The following is a 27,600-nucleotide window of genomic DNA, read 5'->3' on the forward strand; positions in this document are numbered from 1 at the left end:
AAAGTGAAAATGTTTTGAATGAAAATATGATGTCAATACTGTATGGATGTGAGTTGCGACTCTGACTTGGAAAGTAAAAATGAAATAGCTAGTACATCCCACAGGATAAGAAAGTATACATTATGTAAATGATTAGATTGATTCTACTGAATCTAAGTCCTAGAAGCAGTTTATTGGTGACCTCACTTGGCTAAAAAATGGAGTAGATGTTTCTATTTCAAATTGAAACCGGACCCTAAAGGGCCCTGCTGCCCATCAATGACAGAGTCAAATAAGTAGAGACAAGGTTGAATCTTTGTGGTGCTCTTTATTATTCAGATGGCCGGCTATCTGAGAGAACCACAGGTGTAATACCCTGAAAAGACAGCTCCAACATTTCGTTTTGAGACAGCCCTTATACAGGATTAGAGGGTAAGAAAAAATCTAAAACTAGTGAGTTCCCAGGGTCTGTTTTCTATCATTGTCCTTGCAAAGATCAGCCCTGGGACGCTGTCTCCCTTCAGGTAGGTTCTGTCCTTGATCTGTGCTTTAAATGCATCTTCTTTTGAGTGACGGGCTCATCTGGGCTTTGAGCTGCCTTATCTTTAAGCCCTGTTCGTCTTCTTGCAACACATCCTCCAGTTTCCCAGGGTCTTGGGGCTGCCTTATCTTTAGGTCCTGTTTTCCTTGTGTCAACTTGTCCTTCAGTTTCCCAGTCTGTAAGAAAAATTTCTTTTCTATGTAAATAGCCATAAGACAACTGTGATTCTATTCTACATGCCCCTCCCCTATCAAAATGGCTTGTTGGTTGGTATTCTACATTGACATTGCATTACTTTATACAACTCAGAAAAAAGGATTGGGATGATTAAATCTCTTATAGGATTATTTTTAAAAAGGCTTAATTAAAGTAATTGCACCCAAAAATCTATTAAGAAAGCATATAATGAATAAACTTCTACTAGCTTTTTTCACAGAGATTGGACCATTCAGATCTGCTCTTGCTCGGAAACGCCCTCTTCATTGTTTAATTCTACCAGTCGTTGATCTGACCTCAACTCTCTGATTTTGATCCTTTTAATATTTACCAAAAATAAAACAAACCTTAAAATGAAGGGGGGGGGAAGCGTATTACTGACCAAAGAGAGAAAGAGTTCTCTCGAGGAATGATATAGGCCCGGCTTCTACATCCATGAATTCGGTGGGCCTGGTTAATAATGCGGGTAACTGATAATGTTGAGCAGATGAAATGAATGTCACCATGGCCACCATGCATGCGAATTCTAAGGTTTATGCCATCCTTTCAGATTGGGGTACACTGGGGTATCATGTTCTGCTTTTTGTTTTCCTTTTTATAAGCATTCCTTTATAGAACAGTAAAATGACATATTTTTGCAGCCGTTTTTATGGCTTTTTTTCCTGAGAAAATTGTGTTCTTAGAAATATGTCAGTCTCTTGTAAAAAAAAAAAAACAAAAAAACCAAACCTTTATCTTCCTTTGTATGCAACTGAATATGCCCTGAAAAGCCCATCAGTGGTAAAAGAAGAGCAACTGGGCTATCACCATTAATCTACAGGGCATGGTTCCTTTTGTCTGCATGGTACCACATACCGTACTGCTTAGGCACCATGTGGCACATGGCTTGCTGTTCATATAATCCAGGTGTTTGGTTTTTGGTGGTGGTGGTGCGGTAGTACGTACAGCTGTGTGTTTCGAGGGTGGTGTCAGGAATCACTGTGAAGTGTTAAAACATTAGTAGACTCCAGAAGACATTGATGTGAGGACAAGATAATGTCTCAGCTCCTTTTCTCTTTTTACCTCCACATGATAGGCATTGTTAAGGTCATGTTTTAGGTGGGAATGCATCTCAGGATAACTAGCAAATCGGCCAATTTTGGAGTCAGTCATTTGAGGCAAAATAACATATGGAACATTTTACTTCAGTTCTAAGTTATGAAGGTTAAAATATGCTATGCTCAGTAATGGATAGCTTATGGAAAGTGTTATCTTTAATATTTCCAACAGTTTTTCTGGAGTTTTATGGTTTTTTCCTTTTTGTCAAAATGTTATGGCTCAAAAAATTTACAACTAAAGTTTATGGGGAAAAAATCCATGTAATTGCTATTGATTTTATTCATATTCAATCAAGATAAATATGAATCTGTTTGGGAATGTTCAGGAAATACAGTGACCAGAACAAAATCAAAAGGAGAAATATTTTACTTTCAAAGGCTTTATTGTAAATTCCTGCTTCTATCCACCAAATTATTTTCATCCGTTATCACAGTTATCGCATCTTTATTTTCATTCTTTTTGAAGACAACTGGGGTTCATATTTTACTTGTACTTCTTTTTATCTTCTTCATACCCATGGTACCTAACTAAAAATGAACATTGCAATATTTTTTTTTTTTTTAATTCACGTCCTGCATCCAATCCCAAAAGAATTCAAGTTCAGTGTGTTGAAAATATGTCTTTCAACAGGGCACAGGTACCTCAAAAGCATAGTTATAGTTAATAAGCACTACATCTTGATTGTAAACTTTCTGCAATCACTTACACATGTAAAGATTTGATGCAAAAGTAACTTCTGCCTAAAAAATGCACGTAAACACAAACGCATGGAAATGCAAATATGCTTTCATAAAGTTACATCCTAAGACTTCCTTGCACCAATATATTAGACTCTAACACCTAATAGTAACATTTCCCCCACTGTACTGTTATTCCACTCTGAACACTTTATGAGTCTTCCTGTCATGCGCCCCAGCCTGCCTTCCATTTGAAGCTAACACAATACTTGGCTCTGTCTAGGGGCAACTTTAGACCAGAGTTTATAGAAGTAATGGAAAGTAGCCTCAACTTTCAGAGTACAGAGAAGAATGCTTTATGCTGCCATTCACTGACTAAATACTATACCACCTGGGGAAGGGCAAGCTGGGGGTGTCTCTGAGGAAGGGGTGAAACTGTGTAAAAGATGAACAGTTCATACTCTACTTACAATGATGTGTCGGCTTAATACTAAGGATAAGGTAATTCTTGGTGAGTAGATGCTGAAAGAAAGGATGAGCAAATAAATACATGAATGGATAGCTGAAGAACTAAGTAATGAAAAAGAAAAGAAGGAGAGACCTTGTCTATTCAGCTTTAACTTCTATGGTCTAGTTACTTCAGCTGCCTAGTGAGGGCATTAGAAACTGTTTAGATTCTCTTCCTTCTCAAAAAATAAAAATAAAAAGTTTCTATATTCTTCACATCACTCTGTGAATAGAAAGGTGGAGGCCTATTCCCTAGGGGAAGGCAAGTATCCAGATTGTAATTAAAAGCCCTTGTGGCAAGATGGGGGGGGAGTGCCGAATAAAGTATTTGCTGCAAACTTTTTAATATTGGGGTAGCTTATGAAAATATTGTTTCAACACAAAAATAAATAAAATTTATATTACTTCTACTTCTGACATAATGAAGCAGATCTATGTGCCTTCATATGAAACACTATCCAAAATAAATTATACATGGAAATAAATAAGATTCAGAAGCAAGACTATTGAATGCTGTCAGTGAGGTAATGTGAGCGTCTAGAACATCTCCAGGATACATGGTACACCGGTAATGGTGCTGCCTTCAAAGATGGGGATAGAAGGCTAGGAGAAAGTTTAGGAGAAAACTTGACTTTGCACTGAATTGTTACAATTCTTGAGTTTTATATAATGTGCATACATTGCTTATCTATAAACTGTTTTATGAACTATTTTTAAAGAGACACAAAATATATTGAATATATAAAACAAAAAACTAAAAATTTTAATCACCAATGGAGTTCTATTTTAAATAGAGCAATGCAGTCTGTAATGTATGTCTATAGCAGACCAAGAATACTGGGCCAAAAGAAATTAAGGGATATGGTGTTGCTGTATCCATCGTTCTTTTAAAAATGTAACTAATATAGTGGTGGGACAGTTATAAATAAACGCCTTTTAATGAGATGGTACTCAGTGGAGTTCTGCTTCATCCAATTTCACATCTATAACAGTCTCATAAATATCATCATACTGAGCAGCAAGTTGTCAATTGTACACGTGGTTTCCTGGGAGACTAGAAGGATTTACTTTTCTTCAAGAATTGTGGGACTACGTGAAAACACCACTTAACCATAACACTTGACTTTGCCATTGTCTCTAAAGTGGTGGTAACTCTGTTGATCAATATATTAATCCCACTTGGAATGTGATAGTTAATTACGATGAAATGCCTAAGTGCTGACTGAAATGCAAAGTGATCCAGTTCAGGTGATCCAGGAAAAACCAACGTGAAAAACAAGTATCATTTTAAAATTTTATTTGTAGCTTAAAATGTAATGCCATACAATTTTAACAATCACTTAAAAAAGGATTTATATTTGCATAAAACAGAAGCAAAACAGAAAGATATGAAATCAAGTGCCATCTTGCTTCATTTTCAAATCAGTAGAGTGCTAATATACACCTATATACATTGCAAGTATATTATATAAATATACTGTGAGTAATATTGAATCCACGATAAATATCGAGTAGGTTTTTAGGCACACGGCATAGAAAAATGCAGAATCTGCATAATTCTTGAGGGTGCTGAATGACCCATACTTAGGTCATTTTAACACATACATTTTACACAAAATATAGAGCCGTCACGCACATGATTCTCAGTCACCTCTGAATATAACCTTTCATCCCAACATTAGTGCCTTCTTATTCTTTGATACTATGGATCTATACAGCTATTACATAAGAAAATATTTTGCAGTTTTCTTCAACTCATTGCCTAGCAAGGTATCAATGCAACCAAAAAATGCGCACCCTATCAGCCAACATAGTCATGGAAACGGTCTGAGAGGCACCAACTCACAGAACTGCTCATTGTAATACTGAGCGCTACCCTGAAGGCAACCTTACACATCTTCAACTATACCGTTTTGGAACTGCCCATCCTATCACATCCAGAAATTATTAGAAACTGAGGTAACACCTGTTATTATTATTATTAATGTTATTTTTAGAGATAGAAATACTTGAAAAATCACCAAAAGTATTTTTAAAAATTCTGACGAACGTGAACCTCAGTCTTGTGAGCTCTGCCTGCGCCTCTTCCTGTGCACATGTGAACTGAAGAATACAAAGGAATACTCTAGCTGAATTTATATCCACTGTTAGGGTTCAACATCACAGCCATGGAACACCTGAGGTCGCCCTCTGTTAAGTGAAGCTTAGAAAGCTTCTCGTGGCGAAGCCAATGTTCCACTGATGAAAAGGAACCAAATTAAACCACGATTCCACCCCCCTCCCAACTACAAGTCAGACTCTGGCATATCTGGCATATCTGCCATCAAATACCCGATTCCATATCGCCCGTTGGGAGCAGTATCCAGAGTCGGTGATCCACTCTGTTTCCGATAAATGTTTTTACCGAAATTTGGAGATGACATCTCGCTTGGTATCTTCCCATGAATGAGGCTTGCATCATCTCCCTCTAAGTATACAGGCTCCTTTAGCGCCCTTCCTCTCTTATAGGTCACAGAGGCTAAGTTACCGGAACTATCACCTATGAGGTTGCAGTGACGGATGATGAAGACAACCGGGAGGGGGAGTAGTGCTAGGACCATCAGGGAGATGCAGACAGCCAATGCCCATGTTGGATAGCGCAGAAACTCCTCAGATGCCTGTTAAAGCCAAAAATACATGTAAATCACCTGTTTTTCCCTGAAAGTATTGGGGGAAAAGATTATGTTTGTCTCAGGTTCGGAAGCAAAGAATCTGAGCTGGTCTTGTGACTTGCTATGCCCAAAAGAATGACGTGGAAGTGACATTAAGCAACTTCCAGGCTAAGCCTCAAAGGCTTCACGATTTCTACTTCTGTTTCACAGAATGGTGCCCGGAGTCCTATTGGTTGGAAGAAGCCAAGACTGAAAAACTACAGAGACACCGGCTCTCCAAGTTTGATCAACTGCACGAGTTAGCTCAGGCAAGGCCAAGAAGAAAGATCACCCAGCTCACCCGTAACACCCCAAAAATAATAATCAGCATTTCTTTCAATCATGACATTGTGGAGTAATTTGTTATTAAGCAATAGATACCTGTCACATGTGCCATATTAATTTTCTAAAATCTACATTTTGAAGCACTCTGGGGTTTTGATAAGGGATAACAAACTTGAATGTAGTTGTTACCACATAGAATCATTGACCATAAAATAAAAGTCAGAGATACCTCTGAGGAATAAGCATTCTAACTTTATAATGTCTCATATATATCTTACGGTTGCATGATTATAGTGGTGTGCCTGACAACAGAATTGACATAGTCGTAGCTAATATGAAATAGTTACAACAAAACCCTACTTTGATAGTTACCTAAATTACATCTCCATGGCTAGTGTATATTGTCCTTATTATATAGTATCTGGGATACGATTTAATAAATTTATGTAGAAAAAAATCTCTGGTGATTTGAGCAGCATGTTTTCTAGTTAAAGGCTGGATAATAACTGTGAGAACCAAGTTAGTATTTCAGATGTATTTTAAAAATCTACAATGTATTTTTAAAAACCATATATTTTGGGGAACAAACAAAACAAAAATCCCAGCATCCTTGCATCAGAATAACACCACTCATTAAACAGCAAAATACACTGTGAAGAAAGCAAAAGACAGAAAATTCTTTATATTGTATTTTACCTTATCTTTGACCCATGCATCATAGCCAGGAGAATGTAAGACCATATTCACACCAGTAGCCAGTAGCAGTGATAACAGCATTAGAGGAGAAATATATTTCCACATATAGTAGAAATATCTGTTGGGAGCAAAGCCCATCATATCTGTTAAGTCCTCCATAAACCTAAATAAAAAAGAAAGTCATTATTCCTCAAGTTTATGTAATATCTTATACATGTGCATGAGAACAATGATTTGACAAAGGTTTAGACATGATACCACCTGGCATTTTATACTGAATCTAAAAGGCATACTGGAAGATGACTTAAAAATTAAGAACATTTTTAAAGTAAATGGAACCAGTTCATTACATACTGTAATTTTTATGTAGCTAAAGCACTCTTACACCAGTTACTGAAAAGTCTCCTCCCACAGATGACTTTCTACTTTAGAAAAACAGTGTCTGCAATGCTACATTATCGCATTTCAACACAATGCAGGTTAGAGCTTGCGGGGCGCCTGATAAGAGTGCAGACATGGCTGGTTTTGAAATAAGGTCTAAGCTGAAGTCCTGGCTCTACAACAAACACACTCCGTCCTCCTGTACGAGCAGGACCAGTTTCCACGTGTGATAAGAGTGCGATTAGTTACCACAGAGGATTGCTATGAGGATTAAGAATGAACGCATGCCAGACAGCTATTGCTACTCTATCGAGTAGGTGATTATAAAATGGAAGTTTCCCTGCTTTTCCTTATCTGGGGCTTTTGACAGTAACAAAAACATTCTCTAAGCTTTGTCATCAAGCTCATTCAATGCCACTTATGTTCCTCTCTGTGTTGTGTAAGAGGGCTCTGGTCTTCATTCAGCACACTCATTCCTGCTTTGCACAGACCTCTAATAGCTCAATGACCTATTGTCTGAGTCCATACAGGTTCACTAAAGAACACAACTTCACAAAATACTGCACAGGGCCGCCAGTGACATTTTTCTTCTGAGATTACTCTGGCTTCATTTCACAGCAAGCATGTGTACTTTTCACATGAAGCAGATGTATAATTCAGAGGTTCAAGGCATCTAGTGAATTCAAGGAATGAATCCATATCAATATGAAGTTTGGGTATAGCAAATACCACATATAGTTCAGAGCAGGACATCTACTTTCCCAGCACTGGCCTGATCCATAAGGCAGTATGTAGCATAATAAAATAAGGCATTATGTGGCATAAAATAAAATTCCTCTCATAAACCAGGTTAGCGAGCTAATTTGGAGCATAGGCTTTAGAGTTAAGTGGAGATTCACCAAGACTCCCAGGTCTGCCTCTGTGCAGGGGAGATGACAAGTCACTTGGTGTCTCACTAAGTCTGAGTTTTATCATCTGTGAAATGTAGATAAACAACAAGTTTCATGGAACATAGCCAACATTTACTATTGGAAGTTACGATTTGATAACCAGAATTAAACCAAAGCTCCAGAATCCTAGACTATATTACCATCCATACAATTCCATTTAATTACCTAATAAGAAAATACACTTTATTAAAATTGTTGAATAAAGAAGAGCCTTCTAAAGATTTCATTTTGTGGCATTTTTTTCCCTCTAGTCATTCCCCTCCTCTTCTAAATGAGATGGATAATGACAATTGGTGTTTCCAAAATAGAGCTTAAAATATACTTACTTATCTATACCATAGATGAAGGATACAGCAATATTCTCTAAAATGACTACAATTAGAAGAGGCAGTGTAGCAGAATAATCATCAAACATCGTAACAAAGTAATTTCCAGAGTGTTGCACAAATACCAGGCCAATACAAAATGCCAGAAGACAACAGATAACTGGATAAAAGGAATAAATAAAAAAATTAAGCCTTTATTCAGAATCAAGTATTTTAAACTGTATTATGAATTTTTATATTCAAATGATCATTTTGTGTTCACTTTTATAATTTGTCATTGATATAAATAGGACATACCTTTCCTGATACTGTGGAGTGTTACATATTGGGAGTTAGTTACCTGGATTTAGCACAGATTTAATATAAGTTTATTGTAAGACAATAACACATCTCCCCACAGTCTGTCTAAACTGACTTACCAAGCACAATTAATAAATGAGGTAAAACTGGGAAGATTTTAAAAGTATAAATCTCCATGCCTTTCTTTTTTTTATTAATAGCAAAGTGACCTTTTTAGGCAGCAAATTTTCATAGGTCATTTCTACTTGTAAAATTGTTTTATAGTTTTGGAAGCTCTACTGAATTTTTACATTAATAAAGAGTAATACAGCTTATAATAAGATTAAAATAAAGTATATATTTATATTTGATTGAAATATGGTTATTTTTAAAGCATAACAGAAGCAAATCTGATCAGACCTTGCCTTAGCACCAACCCAAAGCTATATCTTGATATTGCTTGAACAGATTAGTCGGGAATACCGTTAATGACAGGATTGGTCAATCTGATTATCCAACTAAGAAGGACCATCTAAAAGGAGTTTCTGCAGTAGGATCTAAGATATAGACACATCTGACCATTAAAATAAAAATTTAGATAAATTTCTGAAATGCTTATAATATTCCCATAGTTTTTGTTAGACTCTTTCTTCTCTCATGAACATTAATAGAGAAACCCTCAAAAATAAAAAAAAATGGCTGCGTTCTGGTTCTCAACCACCTTTTAGCAGGTGAGAATCCACGGGTTCGAAGATGGGGTTTCCTTAGGAATCTCAGTAGCTATGGGTCACATTAGGTCATGACCACTATCTCTTAAGCACTGTTAGTGTTATGACTTACATTGCACATAAACAAATAAGTAGAAACATATAAGTAGAAAAGGAAGAGTAACATGTACTATACTTGAGGTCTATCACATATTGAAATGCTGAAACGCCTGTCACATGGTACTTAAAGTCTCAGGATGGAGTAGCAGAGTTTAAATAGGAACCACAGTAGGTGTTACTTTCACTGCTTCCTAATTACCTCACAGTATGAGGTAAATGTGAAGAAAGTGTATTCTGAGTGGTACAGACAGAGTTTTGCTGGAGATGGGAGAGGAAAAGATAAGTTGTCATTCCTTACCTAAGTCCTGCTGTTCCATCAGGGAAGATAAAAATGCATCTGACAAAGTTGATGGAGGAACAATTTCATCAGGGTAAAATGCAACTTGAATTGCAGGTCTGATTCCAAAGACAAGTAATGGGGGAAGAGAGTACATTCCCCTTTGCCCTGACCAAACAGGTAGGAGGCAGGGAACACTGCCTGGTGTGTTTTTCCCTCTACACTGTTGCTTTTTCCTTGATTGTGCAAACCTTCTTACCTCGGGGGTTTTAGACATGAGGCAAAGATGAGGAGAGCAGCAAGGAAGACTGTTATTTAGCCTGCACATCAGGCAGGACACTGAAAGCCTTAAATGAAATAGAAACTGAAGAAGTAGAGATTGCCTCTTGGGAGAAGATAAAGAAGTTTCTCATTTATGTTCAGCTGAGTTGAGGATATTTAGTATCAATATTTAACAAACTGCGGACATTGTTTTACACACACACACACTTAGCAGAGTGATAAAGGTGTATAGTTGAGAGTTATTTACACATAAATGATCACTAAATCTGTAAGAGCTCAAAACGAAGCCTCGAGGGGAGCTTGTGCACCGCTCCCCAGCATTCAGGATCACCCGCATATTTTTTTATCCCATTTATTTTTGCATTGCTTACCACCACTGTTCCTGACTCTGGTCTGGTTGGTTTCCTTACTGCTCTCTTTATGTCTATTTATACTGAAGCTATCCTGACCTGTAAGAAGACATCTCCTCTTTCAGATTCAACTTCCATCTCTTTCATTGTCAGTTCAATCACATATTTGGATAACTTTTGTTTCTTCTTAATTCGTATAACATGTCAAGTCTCTATTGTGCTATCTATCAGTATATTACATGGTACAAGTCTTTAATCTACCTGATGTGATTTTGATGATCAGTACTATTATTTTTGGAGGAGGGGCTCTCTTATAGCTTTGTTTCTCTGTTTTGATTTCTCTTATATCTTTTATGTCCCTCAAATGCACTACAAAACTGGTACTTTAACAAATGCTTGCAGATTGGACTTATTCACAAGCATCAATATTGATATGTTGTTTTATTTACTTTCCTACCTAGAGATATTAACTACTAGTAGACAACAATTGCTATTTTATATGAGAAGTAAATTTAGATTTATCAATTTCAGCTAAGCACTTCTTGGAAAAGGAATATTGGATCTGAGCTACCTTGTTGTAATTAATTATTTGACATATACAAATTTATACATGAACACTCTATGGCTTTATTCTAGTGCCATTAATTCAAGATGGCATTATCATTAATAAAGAGCAATATAGTAATCACCAATAATACATATTAAATTCGTCATTTGCATATTATATAACTATATATATAAAATAGCAGATAACAGCAATACATATTCATAAATAAGTATTAACAAAACCCCAAATATAACACTTTCCTATTTCCACTTCTGATGTCTCACCAAGAGTAAAATGGCCCATATCAGTCAATGGAAAGTCAAATACGGAAGAACTCACTAGTAGCAATTTCTTTCTTCACTTTCAGAGTTTCCACAGCAGGGGTTATGATCCCTTCCACAGTTCCAAACATGCTGCCTAGCCCCAGGTTTATCAGCATGAGGAAGAACATCACCGACCAGAAGGGAGATGCAGGGAAATGGGTCATCGCTTCTGTAAAGGTAATAAAAGCTAAACCAGTTCCCTGAACAGCCTGTAAAATATATGGAGTAGCAACATGAATACAGAGCAAGTCCGAGTGGTGGCTATAAGCATCAGTGACAAGGGCAAAGAACTCTGCACGGTGCCTGGGAGCGATTGGAAACGAACACGCGGAATCATGGTGTCGCCTAAGAAACCGTGCCTTTCAACTCACTTCAAGTTGATTGTGCTATCTCATAAAGAAAACAAATAAACCAGAATTAAAAAAAAAAAAAAGAAACAACCTTTTAAGAGTAAGATAGCAATTGTCTTCCCTTACAGAATTCAAGATTCTTATATTAATGCTGGCTTTATCCATAATTTCCCGCACATGATTCTTTGTGTTTAGTCTCAGGTATAGTTGGCTCTCTTAAAGCAAGTGATTAACAACTAACTTCTCTAGTATATTTTAGTTTTGGCAATCCAGGGAGAAGGTGAGCAAGACAAGAATATTTATTAATGTTCACCTACTTTATACTTACTAAAATATATTTTACTAGCTAAGAGAAAGAACTTAATCATACCTTGATGAACACAATTATTAAAATGGCCAAAAATCATTCATGTGTCAAATAACCATGAAATATGTAAGTGATAATCACAATAAACTTTTCTATTCAATATAATACCAGGAAAGGTATAGGACTCATTTCATTTTATATGATAGAAATCACTTAGTTTATATTCATATTTTAAATTACTCAGGATTAATCAATGAATTGCTTTCCAATGTAAAGCAAACCTTTAATGATTTAAGAAAATTGTTCTCTGAAATAACAAATGTGAATCTGAAAATAGCATAATGTACAACAGGCATTTAAAAGGTCATTTTTCTAACAAACAAATATTCTGGGGAATGAGTATTTTAACTGAATGGTACTACTTGGTTGCTTAAACACAGCCTACTAACTTTATTTAGTTCATCTTCAATGTTACATGGATCAAGATGAAGACCAGAAAACTCTTCTTGTTTCACGTGTTTAATGATCTCATATATTATGCGATAATCCTCTGCAGTAACAGCTGAAAAGTTGATGTACTGGGGAATAAAAGCCTCACTAATGTTGCCCATTTTCATAAATGTTGCAATCATTTTCGAATTTCTGAAAAGCAGAACAATATGTTAATGAACACTTAAGAGTTTGGAGGTATATTTTTTATATAAATATGCCATCAAAAACTAAACAAAGTTAATATACATACTGTGCAATGCATTTCTCATTCATGACATTTGCTTTGAAGCCCAGAACTGCAAACACCACCAATGTTGCCAAGATAGAAGTGAAAAAATTGATGAGAGACACGAGCACAGCATCAAATTGGCAGTTGTTATCTCTCTTGTTGTAGCTTGAAAAGGCGATGACGCCACCAAACCCCAGGCCAAGGGCGAAGAACACCTGAGTAGCAGCTTCCCTCCAGATTTGAGGCTCCAGAATTATTTCAAGCTGTTTAAAATTAAACATAACAGGAGTCAGCTGCAAAATAATATTTCAGAATAATCTACATGGAATTAGTCGTATTGTTGAAATACATCATCATAATATATATGCACCCAAAGGTTATTTAAATCAGGGGGATAATCTGTTCCTAAGTAGAAATAAATTTGTCATTTGAAAATGAAACAAGGAATATGAATAAGAAATACTGCAGACTATTAAATTTTCAGATGGAGATTTTATGTGAGATTTCCTACCTATATGGAATTTTTAAATATCTTTAAGACAAATAATCAAAGAACTATTTAAAAGAGAAGTGAACTATTTTAAAATATTTTATATTTATGTATTTGTTTTCTTTCCAAAGCAAAAAAATCAATTATCAAATAAGTTAAATAATTACTTAATACCCTATGTTTTGTGTTTTCTGGTGGAAGTCTAATAGTGAAAGCAGACAATAATTATAAGCATAGTGTAGTTAAACTATTTGTACTTTGCATTAATTAATTGCATTATTAATTTACATATTATTCATTCATTCATTCAGACTTTCCTGAAAGTCTTTTCTTTCAAAATTAGATAAATGCAGCTACAAGGATTAGCAAACATAGGTTTATAGTTGTAAGTATGCAAAACAGTTTATTTTTGCATTATTACTTATTAATTATTGTGTTATTTATTTGTATTACTTGTCATTATTATTGCTATTATTGTATATCCTTACTCATGATTTATCTTTTAGGTAATGATGGCTGGTAATTTAAACCTGTGTTTGCCCACCCCTCTATATCATTTCATAGACCTCAGATCCAAAGGTCTAAAGTTCTGCACTGAACATATATTTCAAGTAGTTCTGCTTTACTTCTTAGACAATTATCAAACCTTTTAAATGGAACAATTAATATTAGCCATATATGACAGAGACCACAATAAACAGTTAAGTTTGAATTCAGTAACAGTAGTGTTTAAACTGTCGTTTTATCTCATATACACACACACACACACACACACACACACACACCCCATTGTAACTGCCTTTACTGGGATCTGTCAAACATAGGCAAGAACATGAGTTTCACAGGCAGTTTCAGATCTTGATTCTTCTACTTAATAATCTAAATACAAATAGTGTGACCTAGGGTAAGTGTCCTGTCCTCTCCGTTTCTGCTCCCTCAATAAGTGCTCAAAAATGGCTAACATATATTGACAACAGGGGCAGGCACACTGGTAAGAACTTTATATAGATTATCTAATTGAATCTTCACAATAATCCATGAAATTGTTGCTGCTATTATCGAAATCTTAGAAAGGTTCAGTGACCTGCCTAAGGTTACACAGTAGTTCTGGGGCGGAGCTGAAATGTGAACACAGGTAGGTGACAAAACCCATGGTTCTCTCAAATATTAGAATGTATTATTCAATTCATTTTAGTTACTATTATTTAAATGTTTACATTGTTTAATTATACAATAATTAATTACATTTGTAATGTATGTACAATAACTAAGATATGAATATTGTTGATTGACCACAATCTATTCTATGGTTAACGCTGATCTACTAACATCCGACAATCAACTGTCTATCTCTACTTTGCCCACTAGATGGCAGAAGGCCCCTATTTACTAAGGACATTATTCAGATTACTGTACTTCAGGAACTAAATCTCCATTCATGGTTTTGCGAATATGTTGTGTGTTTAGGTACCTTCTCCCTTAAATAAACAATGTAAATTAAAAATAACTAACAACTTCTTATTGTTACTATATCAACTATCACATCCTACAGTGAACTAATACAGAATTGTATCTATAATCAATGAAAAGTAAGCTGAAGAAAGAATTAGCCATATTTTAAGTAATCCATAGACCTGCAGTTTTTAATATAGGGGTTATGTAAAAGTATTATAACAGAGAGTTTAAATTATAAAATACCTATTTAAATAAAATATTTAGAATTATGTCTCAAACAATGGCCCATTTAGACAAAGGTGATTTGCCAGAAATTCATACCAAAGCTAGTTGTTTTAAACTCAGAACACTTCTCTTTTTCAAAATTACAAACATAAATAATCTTGGTCATTAACTATGACCCCTTTGAAGATGATTTATATTACAATATAGCTAAAATTCATTAATCTTAACTAGTTATTCACTGAAGTGTCCCAACAGTGCTAAATGTTAAACAGGACTCAGGAACTATCCCAGAACTCCAGATACCAGTCAATATTTTTGCTACTAGAGAATGAATCCCAAGTTGGAACCAGGTACCCAAAGAACATAGCCTCTTTACACAGTGTCAAGGCAGCTGCCGAAAGTGGCAAAGAATTCCTAAGCTACCATCTCCTGCCCAAATCTCACACCATGATCATTCTTCAGATAACTTCCAAGTTATGACCTAGTTTTGAAATTGCACCTTTATAACTCAATGTCTGCCTATAACAGTGTTATCAAAGTAATTGTGAGGTGTAGCTTCATTGCAGTGGGTAACCAAATAAATATACACCTCAAAACTTGGTTTCCTTTCCTGTCAAATTACAATAACAAGTCCACAAAGACTGATATACGCTCAATTTTTTTAAAGGGACCCATGCCACAAAATGTTAAGAACCACTGAAACAGAGGAGGGCTGGCCTGTGTGGCTCAGTGGATTGAGCATCCTCTCAAGGACGGAGATGTCTCCTGGACTGAGAGGTCCTGGTTCCATTCCCAGGCAGGGCACATGCCCAGGTTGAGGGCTGGATCCCCAGGGGGGGGCGTGCAGGAGGCAGCTGATAGATGTTCTCACATCGATGTTTCTCTCTCTCTTTCCCTTCCTCTTTCTCTAAAAAATAAATAAATAAAAACATATTTAAAAAGAAAGAAATAGAGGAGGAAGAAAAGTAAAGACTGGAAAGCTCTAAAATTTACAAGTACAAAAATTGGAAGTTAATTTAATATAGAAGAGAAAAAATTTAAGTTTAAACTGTGATAGCCTTAATCTAGAACTAAAATGGGACTTTAAAATTGAAGCTAGATGGACATAATAATAGATATATAAACGCTCTGGTTTATCTAGGCTACATAACAGCTATAATTTGAAAGCCTAATGTGTATATATTAGAATAATTATCCCTTAACTAGAACTGTGGTAACATTTTAACAACAGACAATGCTTTCATGATCATAAGCCTTAAATAGAAATACGGTACATACCTTAGGGGAAAACATGTGGCGGATGCCATAAATTGAACCATTTAGAAGGAGTCCTCTGATTAGGAAGCATATAAGTACCACATATGGGTACACAGAACTAAAATACATGACCTGTGAAGAAAAAAATAAAAATAGTGAGACATACTAACAATTATATTCTTTTTTATAGTTCAGATTGTGTTTTTTTCTATACTTTGACAGTTATTGTGTTTATACAATTGATTAATAAAGAGATCAATAAGTTGTATAGCCATCTTAGAATGGCTTATTAGTCTTGACTTAATATGACTTATTTAAGATCTTATTTGAGATGTACTAAAAAATAAGTTTTCTCATTTCATCTCCTTTAAAATAGCCCAGAGATGTCACATAACTTGAATAGTGTCGATTCCTTATAGTTTGTAAAATGAGCAATATTTAAGAGAAATAAATGCGCACTAACTCCCTAACAAATTCCTACTTTATTGTTTTAGGATTTTTTTTAAGTCATTTTTTTCCGTTAACCAATCGTTCATTGTGATTCTGTGTAGCTTCTGGAGTAGAGCATCGTCCCTCTTAAGTCTCCTGTAGAACTTTAACAAATAACTGTGTGAAATAAAGATTTCACTTTCTGCTTCAGCAGTTTTTACCATTAAAGTTAAGCAAGTGCTTTCTATAGAAAAAGAACTGTCCTATCCAGACATTTACTGCCTCCTTGATGCCTCCATGTGGAAGCCTATTAGGTCTCTAAAATGTTTCAGGTCCAGAAGCTCACTTCTCAGTTTCCCCTGGAGCCCTCCCCACTCATCACCTCAGGAAACGGCCTGCCACCCATCCCGCGGCTAAAGTCAAAGGTTCAGGAGCAGTCCTGCACATTTTGTAATATCTTCCTGACTGGTTTTCAGGCTAACCAGAGACCATTTGGATTAGCTCCTTCCCTGCTTAACATACCCCAGGGACTTTGAATACAGTTGGAATAAAATCCCAGTTCCTCCCTCTGACCTGCTGGTGTGATTATTAGGAAGCTTTTTGTTTGGCAGGCAAACAGAGAGCTTTATATTTATTCCTAAGAAATATGTTCCTATTAAAATTAACTAGTTTCACACTGAGGAATTGTGACAATTTAGATGTCCATATCTTTGCTCACATTGCAGCTTTCTCCTCATCTGTGCCCACTGAATTCTTTCTTCAACTATTTGCCCAAAAGCCACTGATGCCTTCTCATTACAAAGATAAAGTGTATGTAGTATATAAGTTGTATTAAATTTTTCTAAAGTTATATTATATGACAAGAGGAGAAGAACCGCAAAATTCTGTGATAAGAAAAGGATGAGTATTTCTTTAAATAATGATAAGACACACTCAGACTAAGAATAAACAAAACGTGGCAGTAAGATTAAAGCACAAAGGTTTTGGGACTTCTCTGGCTAATTACTTTTGGTTCTCTTTCTACCAAAAGACATAATCTTAGGAAACATGTAAATATGGTTAGATGTGACAAGAATCTCTGCCTTTATTTAAAATATGACTACACTGTGTCTCAGAATGATAAAAGACACCAAATGGAACCACAGGTTCGCACTTTAATACTTGCAGTCAACTTACATTTCAAGTTTCATCTCCCAAGAGCTGCACAAATTGTGTGGAAAAGTCACAAAGGGGGACTCAGCAATCCTTGGGCCCTGCACATGCTGTTTTTCATGCAGTCACTGTTCTCTGCCTGAACTTTCTGATGTGCTCCTTCTCAAACACATACTCTAGTCCAAAAGTTACCTGCTCTGTGAAAACTTCCCCCAAATCCATGTTAATTTCAAGTATTACCTCTATGCGATCCTGCATTTTTAAATTTTTTATTTATTGATTTTAAACAGAGGGAAAGAGAAAAAAGACATTGATTTGTTGTTTCACATATATATGCATTCATTGGTTGATTCTCTTTTTTTAAAATTTTTTATTTATTGATTTGAGAGAGAAAGAGTTTTTTGTTTTTCTTCTTATTTATGCATTGATTGGTTGATTTTTGTCTATGCCTTGACAGAAGATTGAACCTACAACCTTGGCATATAAGGACAATGCTCTAACCAACTGAGCTATCCAGCCAGGGCCTATCATGCATTTTTTATATGCCTCTATTACTGCATCAGCTGTAATTATCTGTCTCATCCATGAGGACAAAACTGATGTATAGTTAGATGCTTAAAAATATTGTACAAAATTTCTAGAAAGTTAAGTTTTCCTTTATGCATGCATTCCTTAAAAACTGGGGTGGGGGGAGGGAAGAGATAAATCAAAGAACTAATACGCATGTATGTGTAACCAATGGACATACACAACAATGCTGGGGGGAGAGGAGGCAGGATCGGGAGGAGGGTGCCTATGGGGGGGGGGAGGAGAAGAAACATCTGTAACAAAAATAAATTAATAAAAATTGCAAAAGAAAAAAATAAACTCATCTTTATTCTGAAGTATTTTTAAAATGATGCACTAATCATATCAGAATTATTTCAGATGTGTTATCTACTATATTCCAGCAAGAGGTAAATATAAAATTAGTTGTGATCTAAAAGTTAAAAAATCATCAAACATTTTAAATTAAAGATAAAATAACAGGAAGCAAAGATGAGTTACATAGACTTCTGATCTAAAAGAGTTAACTACATGGTGTGAAAAAATATAACAATGAGAGGAATTACAGTGTTACAATTAAGAACAGGGGCTCTTGATTTAGACAGAACTGGGTTTGACTCCAGGTACTAACAATTACTGGCCACCATTCTTTGGGCAAGTTACCTAATTTCTCAAAATTGTTTTATAGCTCTAAAGCAGGCCTGAGAATAGTAATTACTCTCAGAGTTTTCTTTAGAATTAAATGGGCTAAAGTATCTATCACAGTTCCTAGAGCAAAAGACACACCCAATAAATGTTGGCTTCTGTTATTGTTCCTACTCTGATCATTGTGAGTTGTCTCCACTATCATCATTTATTACTACTACTATCATCTCCATTTCTACTAGTACGTGATGGTGAGTGGTAACACATTAGCCTGGAAAGCTCTATGATCAGATCTGTGCTTTGGAAAGAAAAATAGTAGAAATGGACTGTTAAAGGCAAAGAGAAGAAGAACCAATAATAAAGTCTTGCTGTGGTGCAGACAAGAGATATAAGAATATTAAAATGATAGTAATAATGAAAAATGAAATATGAAGCAAAAGAGTGAATGGCAATTACTTTCCTAATGCATTCTTAAAAAAAAAAAAAAAAAAAAAAAGAAATCAAGGCTTCTACAACTCACTTAAATGTCTTTTTAACCACAGCCTTTAAAATGTTTCCATTTGCCTTGGCAGGTATGCCCTTTAGTCTTGCACATTTAGGCTGAGTTCCTTGTTGAGATTATCATACCTAGCTAATGATGCTCAGATCTTTAAGAAAGCCTCCCCACCAGAGACCATATTAAAATCTTTTCTGCAACTACTCCTTAGAACTATAGGAAAGAAAAATGAATGATATAAGACAAACAAAATGAACAAGTTCTTATTCTACCACTCTCCTCAATTTCCATGTTTGGAATTGTCTGGTAATCAGAGAACTGAAATATTGAGGTAAACTGAATAAATAGAAAGAAAAAAAAAATGGTCTCGCTACCAAGTTTCAAAACTCTTGATGAAATAAGAAAAGATTAAAAAGTACTTTAGATTTCAGTCTAAAACACGTATCTCTTCACTTGTCATTTCCTTAACGTAAACATATTTCAAATGCACCAATCTGTAATGAACTACCTAGAGATGAAGGGCTACTTGCAGTTTGCCCACAGATACTGCAGAATCAGGAGGAGCTCTGCCATACTAACTTTTCCAGAAGTCTGGATGCCTTTCATCATAGCCAAGCAAACTATGACCCAGGCAACCATCAGGCAGATGGTCATCTTCCAGTTTAAGCCCCCACTTTCAGAAATGGAACTGGAGATATTCAGTGTTTCTCTGTACCAATAATAGGTGGTGGCAGAAGATTTTTCACATTCTGGCTCTACAACTGTAGAAAGAAAGGTAACATGAAAGTTTGCATGGTGATGGGATCACTAGAATTTGTGGAGTTATTACATTGTAACACAAGCATGTTAGACCATAAAGAGAAATGAGAACATTTTTTCCCAGTAAGCCTATTAATCAACTCTCAACCGTCTCCTAGAAAAGTATTACTATTCTACAGAATTTTATTCTGTCATTTTTCATCATAAAAACTCAACTGCAAAAATGTGACATATCAACAGATATGCCTCCTCTTTGATATTTCTTATTACACAGTTATTAATAAAAACCTGAGCTTTTTATCAAAGTAATCAAAACATATCAAATTTATAGTCCCTTCCACTCCCAGAATTATCTTCCTGAGACACAGCAGCTGGACATGCCCGACTTTCACAATAAGCTAGTCCAAAATAGCATATGCTGTAATACAAAACACAAAGGCAATTTTGGAGACTTAGTATGAGAAAAATAATGCAAATTATTACATTAATAATTTTTACATTAATTATATGTTAAAATGTTCACATTTTGGATATATAGGATTAAATAAACTATTTCACTGGTTTCTTTTTTTAAATGTGGCTACTAGTAAATTTTAGAGCCCGGCCAGTGTTGCTCAGTGGTTGAGCATCGACCCATGCACCAAGAGGTTCGATTCCTGGTCAGGACACATGCCCAGTTGTAGGCCCAGTCCCCAATGGAGGCATGCAGGAGGCGGCCAATCAATGTTCTCTCTCATCGATGTTTTTAACTCTCCTTCTCCCTTCCTCTCTCTCTAAAAAAAAAATCAATAAAAAAAAAAATTTTAAAAAAGAAAAGTTTAGACATATTCTATATTTACTGGACATCACTATAGGAAAATGTTCTTTCTTTATACTCTAGGACATAAAAATGAATGATAGAAAAACTATGAAACAATGAACTGAATACATAAAAACAATTAGTTCCATCTAAACTCTTTATTTTGTCCTTTGCTTTAACAAAAACTATACAGCATCAACAGAGGTGTGCAAAATTATAGACTGTCAAAGTTAACCATTGAAGGCTGATAATATTTCACCCTAATATCATGGGGCACAAAAAATAGCTTGGGAAGGAGAATATCATCAATAATACTATGAAAAGTTTGCATGGTGATGGGATTACTAGGATTTGTGGAGTTATCACATGGTAACATATAGAGATGTCAAGTCACTATGTTATACACCTGAAACTAATACAACTAATATAATACTGTATACCAACTATACTTAACTAAGGAAAAGTAACTTGGGAAGAACTAGTAAACTTCGATGGTGTCAAAGTGCTCTCTCTCTGAATAGGACAAAGTTGTTATGACAACAGTTTTGAAAGATTTTCCTGAATTACTCTAAAAAATCTTGGAAGCTCATGCCTTTACCAGCTTTATAGTCATTAAATATGAAAGCATTATATTGGCCATGTCTTACAAGTATGTGATGCATTTTTCGCCAAAGGACACTCTTCCCAAGGTAGAGGATACTGAAAAGAATTAGAAAAATAAAGCAAACTCCAGCTAATGATGACATTGTAGTAGAGGGCCACAAAAAAGCACACCTGCAAAATAAAATAATACGATTACATTCAACCTCTCATGCCCCTTCCTCTGAAACAATGAGATGATGTGTACACGACCCCATTTAACATTTCAAAAATCTGACTCATTTTATTTTCATTTACAACACATTAGCTTTTCCAAAGACCGATCTCTCATAGATCTTAAGAACATGCATTAACAAGACTGAATTATTTCATCTAGTCCAGCTAGTTTTGTATATTAGTGCAAGCTCCTATAGTGTTTTTTTAAAGATGATTAAAGAGTTGAGTAGAAATACACACTCAAAAGATGTATTTAAATATAAACAATATAAATCCAAACCTTGTAAAAGTTATATGACATATACCACATCAGGAAACTTACTACACAACTTGCAAATCCAACACCACCCAGTTTAGGGCTAATGTAATTCCAGACACCAATGCTTCCACGCCGAATTCTTTGACCCACAGCAAGTTCCAGGAAAAATAGTGGAATACCTATTACCATAAGCAGGGCTAAGTATGGCAAAATATATGCACCTACAGAGACAAGAACAAGTAAAATAGATCACATTTTATCAACAGTCACAGTAGAGAATACACTCATTCTGATGATCTCATAAAAGATGATATTTGAACTTCTATATAATATATGGATAAAGGACTTTAAAGAAGAGGCAATTTTATTACCTCCAACTTTCTAGTATTTGAAACCTCAATGTGGCTGCTACAAGAAGTTTCTGGCAGAAAAATAATAATTATGATAAAAGTAAGACTATCAATAAATAGTTTGGGTTTCATTTCATTGAAAGGGTAAACAACTTCATTTTCCATAAAAATAATTGGTTCCTAAAAATTAATTATTTTCTCAAGTAGGTCTCACAATCTCATGAAATATTATTCACATAATATTTGTGAAGTCAATTATTAAATTGTATTCAAATTCATCTATTGATATAAATCTGATATATTACATATATATACATCATATATTACAAATCTGATAAATTAAAATGAATGAGGTTTTATGTGCTGACACTGACATTTCCCCCCCCCTAAATAAAAACAGGGCAGAAGAAATGGCTGCTCTGACTAAAAAATAAAATAACCTCTATCTCAGACAAATGTCATTTTTCCCATATAAGCTTCACATAAACAGTACACTTTAGGAAACAGGCAATTTTTTGTTTCCCCAAATTTTGTGATGGGGTGGTGATATTGACAGAAGCAAAGATATTTCATCAGATCTATTATAAAATATGTGCTATTATCCTTGTAGTAAAATTTCCATGCTTAAAAAAACATTTTACAGCTAAACATCAAATTAAGATGTATGATGTGATTTTTAAAAGTACTATTTGACAATGTTAATGTTAGACTATTAATTGATAAAATTAAATGTGAAACCTATATGCATTTCTACATGAGAATATGTATACAAATCATTAATTAAATAACCTCTAAGAACTAGATTCACATTTCTTATTGGAGTTTTGTACAACCAGATACTGTCAAGTGGGTTATGCAATCAATGGTACTAATTCCCTTTTTATAAGAGGCCATTTATTATATTTTACCATTTTTAAAAAGTAGTAAGTGTTATTGAATAGATTTTGAAAGTGAAATTGGGAATTCTGCAGAAGAGTTAAATATTAATTTTTTTTCAAATTATTTCTCTCAGTATCTACCTATCACTGAAATAATGCCTTATGGCTGATTTTCAGTCGTTCAGACTTGAATTGATTCTACAAAGGGGCATATAATGTAAAGCATGGATGAATGAGCTTATAAAACAGAACTACCAAATTTCTAATTCTAAAATGATTTGGAACATTCAGCACTAATGACCTGCAAATGCTTCCCAAAGAACTGAAAGTGTATTTTAATACTTGCATGAAATCCTAGAATGTGAGTGGGTTTGTGTGTGTGTGACTGGGGGTGGGGGGGGAGAGGGAGAATTAATCAAGACTGGACTAATTGGAAATCTTTCCTCAGTTATGTATATATGACATGCTATTAGATACTTATCCTTTTCCTCTAACTCCAATTACTCTAACGTGAGTCTCCATATTAAAAATATGGCTAAAATATAACTGACTATTTACCACTTCTCAGGTACATTTCTAAGCCTGCTGCATGTACTTGGTTACTCATTTATTCCTTACAAGAATCCAGTGGCGTAAGTACCATTATTATCCTCATTTTATAGGTGTGGGAAGTAAGCCAGTAAAAGAAAGTTAACTGGTAAAAGATCACATGACTAGTGTCCCAATAAGCCAGGCTTCGTAGTCAAATCAATTTCAAAATCTGAGCTGGTAGCTTCTGTCTTTGTTATACCACTTATTAAGCTTAACCATTGTGCTTTAAGTAGATTATCTTCAGACAAATCAACTTATATTAGGTTCATTACTATTCATTTGCATTATTCATAATGCTCCTCAAAGGATGAATAAGTAAGATTTAAGTAGTGAGGCTCACTGACTCGAATACGTCGAAGGCTCAGTGCTATACTGCACGTTGAGTACAAACATCTGTACTCTGACAACCATCTTGAAATGACCGAAGCCCACTGGTATTTTGTAATATCACTCTCCAGTATTTGTGGAAGAAAGAAAACAACGTTAGGAAGGGCATTTTGACTCCTTTCCCATGAAAATTAGAAAGGGGAGCCACTTTTGCTAATTACTAAATATGAATTTCTTTAGAGCTCTCCATCAAGGCAAAAATTTTATTAAACGGACAGCAACCTGGCTCTTCAGACAAGACAACCTTCTTCCAAACAGTGTGGACAACACAGCTTCTAGGGTGAGAAATATGGGGATCATATTTCATCTTCTCAAAGTCCTGGCAAATGAAATGATTTGTTAGAAACAAAGAGCAGGGTAGTACACAGCTGCTTATAGTTGATTTGATAAATAATTCGTGTGTGATGTCGCAACTAGCTAAGGAGCTAACAATTTCCGTGGAATGACGTGTATAGTGCATCACCAATTTGTTAGATTCCTACCTCTCAGGAAGATTTGTCAAACAGGTTAATTTTTTCAAACCTGCTATTTTGTGTCTGGTTGAATAAACTAAGCAAAATTTTAAATATATTCTGTCACCATAACACGTTTATCTTTTTATCTTAGCGGCCAGAAGAAATTCTACATTGAATGGTTATATTTATTTCATTTGATTTGTAGGTTACAACTACATCAAAAATAAAACCATATTTTTTGTCCAGTCAACAAAACTATCACAAACTGGAATCAAATACCAAACTATTCTGTCTATCCTTTGGGTACTAAAGTGAGGTGTATAGACTAGTTTTTAACCGCACTTATTTTAACGACTTCAATGTATATAAATGATAAAGCTTTAAACCAAATGTTAGTTGACTTAACATTCAATTTGACTTTGGTGTACTATAAAAATGATATCCTACATAAACAATCTATTCCTTTGTATGTGTTTTTCCCCCTTAATTTTAAAGAAATGTTTGCTAAATAACCTATGGTAATTATATTCACAAATACAAAAAAAACTACAATATCATGTTGATGTAGATATTTTTGTTTAAAACTAAAGATTCTAATTTCTTTAAAGTTTAAAACAAAAACATTGCCCCCAAATACTACAGAACTGGGAACCAAATACGTATGCTATCTAAGCCTGGTATTATATTAATTATCCCATTAAACCCTCTCTGCTAAAATCTACAAAGTTCTGGTCAGCATTTGAAGACTATAATCATTCTAAATTATATGTAATTTCTACTTTTTTGAAGAGTAAAACAACTTGAAATTCAGAATCAATAAGTCGTACACAGAAAATTCTGTCTTTCTTCGCCAATAATGTCTTATACCAGAAACTTTAGTTTTTTCTCCAAAGAGAAAAAAACTGCAGGTACAAGGATGCAACATTGGTTAGAAAAGTCAGTCACTTAGAGATGTTAATAGCATCCAAGGAAAGAACCTGAAATGTATTACCCCTAAAGCAATCCTTGTATATTCATAGCAAGCCATCTGCTCCTATGGAAACCTATTCTGAAAACAGAGTTAAGCTCACTTTCAACAAATGAGTCTCCCTAATTTTATAATAAAATCCATAGTTTCTAAAATAATGTGACTCCAGCAACAACAACAGCTATTTGAGATAATCAACTGAAATTTACTCAGCACTGTATCACTTAAAACAATAAAACTTACCGCCCCCATTCTTCTGACATAGGTATGGGAATCGCCAAATATTCCCTAAACCTACAGAAAATCCAACTTGGGCCAGGATGTATTGTAGCTTACTGTTCCAAGAGGGTCTTTTATCTTCAACTTCAGATCCTTCTTCAGCATCTGTATCTTTCTCTTCTTGGACATCAACAATTAGCTCACTTTTCTTAAAAGCATCATCAGCTGAATCTTCATTGGAAAGAAGGTCTTTGACAGATTCAATAACTTCATCATCTAATTCTCTTTTTACAACCTTGCTATTCTTAGGCATTGGAAAGTGCAGGTTGTATTATTTTTTTTTAATTCCCTTATGGCAAATTTCTTAATTCTTTGTAAAAATAATTTAGTTGATATGAAGAAAAGACAGATGAGGATATCAAATAAATCCTTGATTCAAGGTGATAAAGTCTTATGGATCCTGGATATGTGAGTCCAATATTCTGTAGGTATCTGCAAAATATTAAAAGTGACATTTAATGAGAAAAATATTAAAAATACTAAACACCCTTTCTTATTAATTTTTGTGATAGAACCTCTTTCTACAGAGTATGAAACGTGATTATATGCCTTTTGGAGCTTAACATTTTCACAAGAATTGTAACGTACACATGAGCTTCCCACAGTTTCTTTTAGCTAACTTCTTCCCTCTTCCAAAATTTCACTTTGATCTGACATACTCCAGTGCATAATGTATACTCTGCTTATTAGTAATTAAATATTTATGACTACTTTTCTTAATTTTTCTTTTTTTCCTTTCTGACATAAGTACAGCCCTCATTTTATTACTTATAGAATCACATATACAATTGCATGCCATCCCTGTTAATTTCCCTGACACAAAATCTCTTCTGTTCATGTATCATCTATTCACTCATTTGATGTTCCCTGTAATGAGACCTTACAGGATATAAACATTAGTGAAACATACACTACCGGCTATAAGTTGCTTATATCCAAGAGAGAAAGGCATACCTTGGATAATTACCTATATTGCATAACTTAAATGACCCAGCATCATGGTAACAGAAGAGATCAGGAATGTTGGGTAAAGGTGAAATCAGAGCTGGGCAGAAAGAGAGTGAGACCATGCTCAACACAAAGAACAGCATAAACAGACACAGGAAATGGTAAAAAAAAAAAAAAAAAAAAAAAAATCACAGTGTTTGTGTGAACATTCTCTTCAGCAACTCAAGAAAAGCATTGCCATCCCCTTGGCAGTTTCCTTTTCTCTGGTTTGTTTTCTGTTATATTGTATCTCATATCCGTTTCTCTATTCAGACACAGACCAGTAAATGTACCAGGCTTGTGTACAAACCGACGAGACTATCAATTTTAGAAAGTGACTAAACATGAGTGCTTCTCCTAAGAGCTGGATTAGGAGGGTTTAGAAATGATATCCCAAGACTTCTGCCATTTGTTACTATGAAAAATGAAATCCTTTGATGGAATTGCTGTTATTTTTACATTAGAAGTCAAAGAAGCAGTCCATCATACTTTTAATTTCTAATCTTAATGAATAAGACAGAGTGGAGCGTAACCCAAAGAAAAAATAATTATTTAACTTGACCATATAACCTATTTTTTTTGCCTTTGGGTTTAGATGTTTAGTTGTTTCCAAAACTAGAATATATACCCTAAGAGAAAACACTCATTTACAATCTGGTGAAGATTAATAGGAAGACTGTGAAGGAAATTCTGAAAGTAAATCATTACCAATATTTTGAATAATAGACACATCTCTAGAAAAAGTACAAAACTTCTCAAGTTGACTAAA

At 34.8% G+C, this 27,600-nt stretch overlaps 1 protein-coding gene across 2 annotated transcripts; it reads right to left on the reverse strand.

Annotated features, from left to right (window-relative positions):
- Positions 1-5,015: 5,015 nt before the first annotated feature.
- SLC6A15 (solute carrier family 6 member 15) lies at positions 5,016-26,275 on the reverse strand. 2 transcript variants are annotated; one of them, XM_036253071.1, is made up of 11 exons: positions 25,809-26,275; positions 22,001-22,158; positions 21,510-21,636; positions 19,884-20,065; positions 16,058-16,168; positions 12,631-12,872; positions 12,338-12,530; positions 11,248-11,440; positions 8,347-8,506; positions 6,690-6,852; positions 5,016-5,675 (listed from the first exon to the last, which is right to left on the reverse strand). In XM_036253071.1, the coding sequence occupies exons 1-11, from the start codon at positions 26,095-26,097 to the stop codon at positions 5,304-5,306; spliced, it is 2,190 nt and encodes a 729-aa protein (XP_036108964.1). In that variant the 5' UTR covers positions 26,098-26,275; the 3' UTR covers positions 5,016-5,303. The 2 variants fall into 2 exon arrangements, with proteins under 2 accessions (XP_036108964.1, XP_036108965.1); XM_036253072.1 differs by having other exon boundaries at positions 25,902-26,266.
- Between the last annotated feature and the right edge of the window lie 1,325 nt (positions 26,276-27,600).

The sequence above is a fragment of the Molossus molossus genome, unplaced genomic scaffold, assembly GCF_014108415.1.
Source record: "Molossus molossus isolate mMolMol1 unplaced genomic scaffold, mMolMol1.p scaffold_m16_p_10, whole genome shotgun sequence".
Taxonomy (NCBI): Eukaryota; Metazoa; Chordata; class Mammalia; order Chiroptera; family Molossidae; genus Molossus; species Molossus molossus.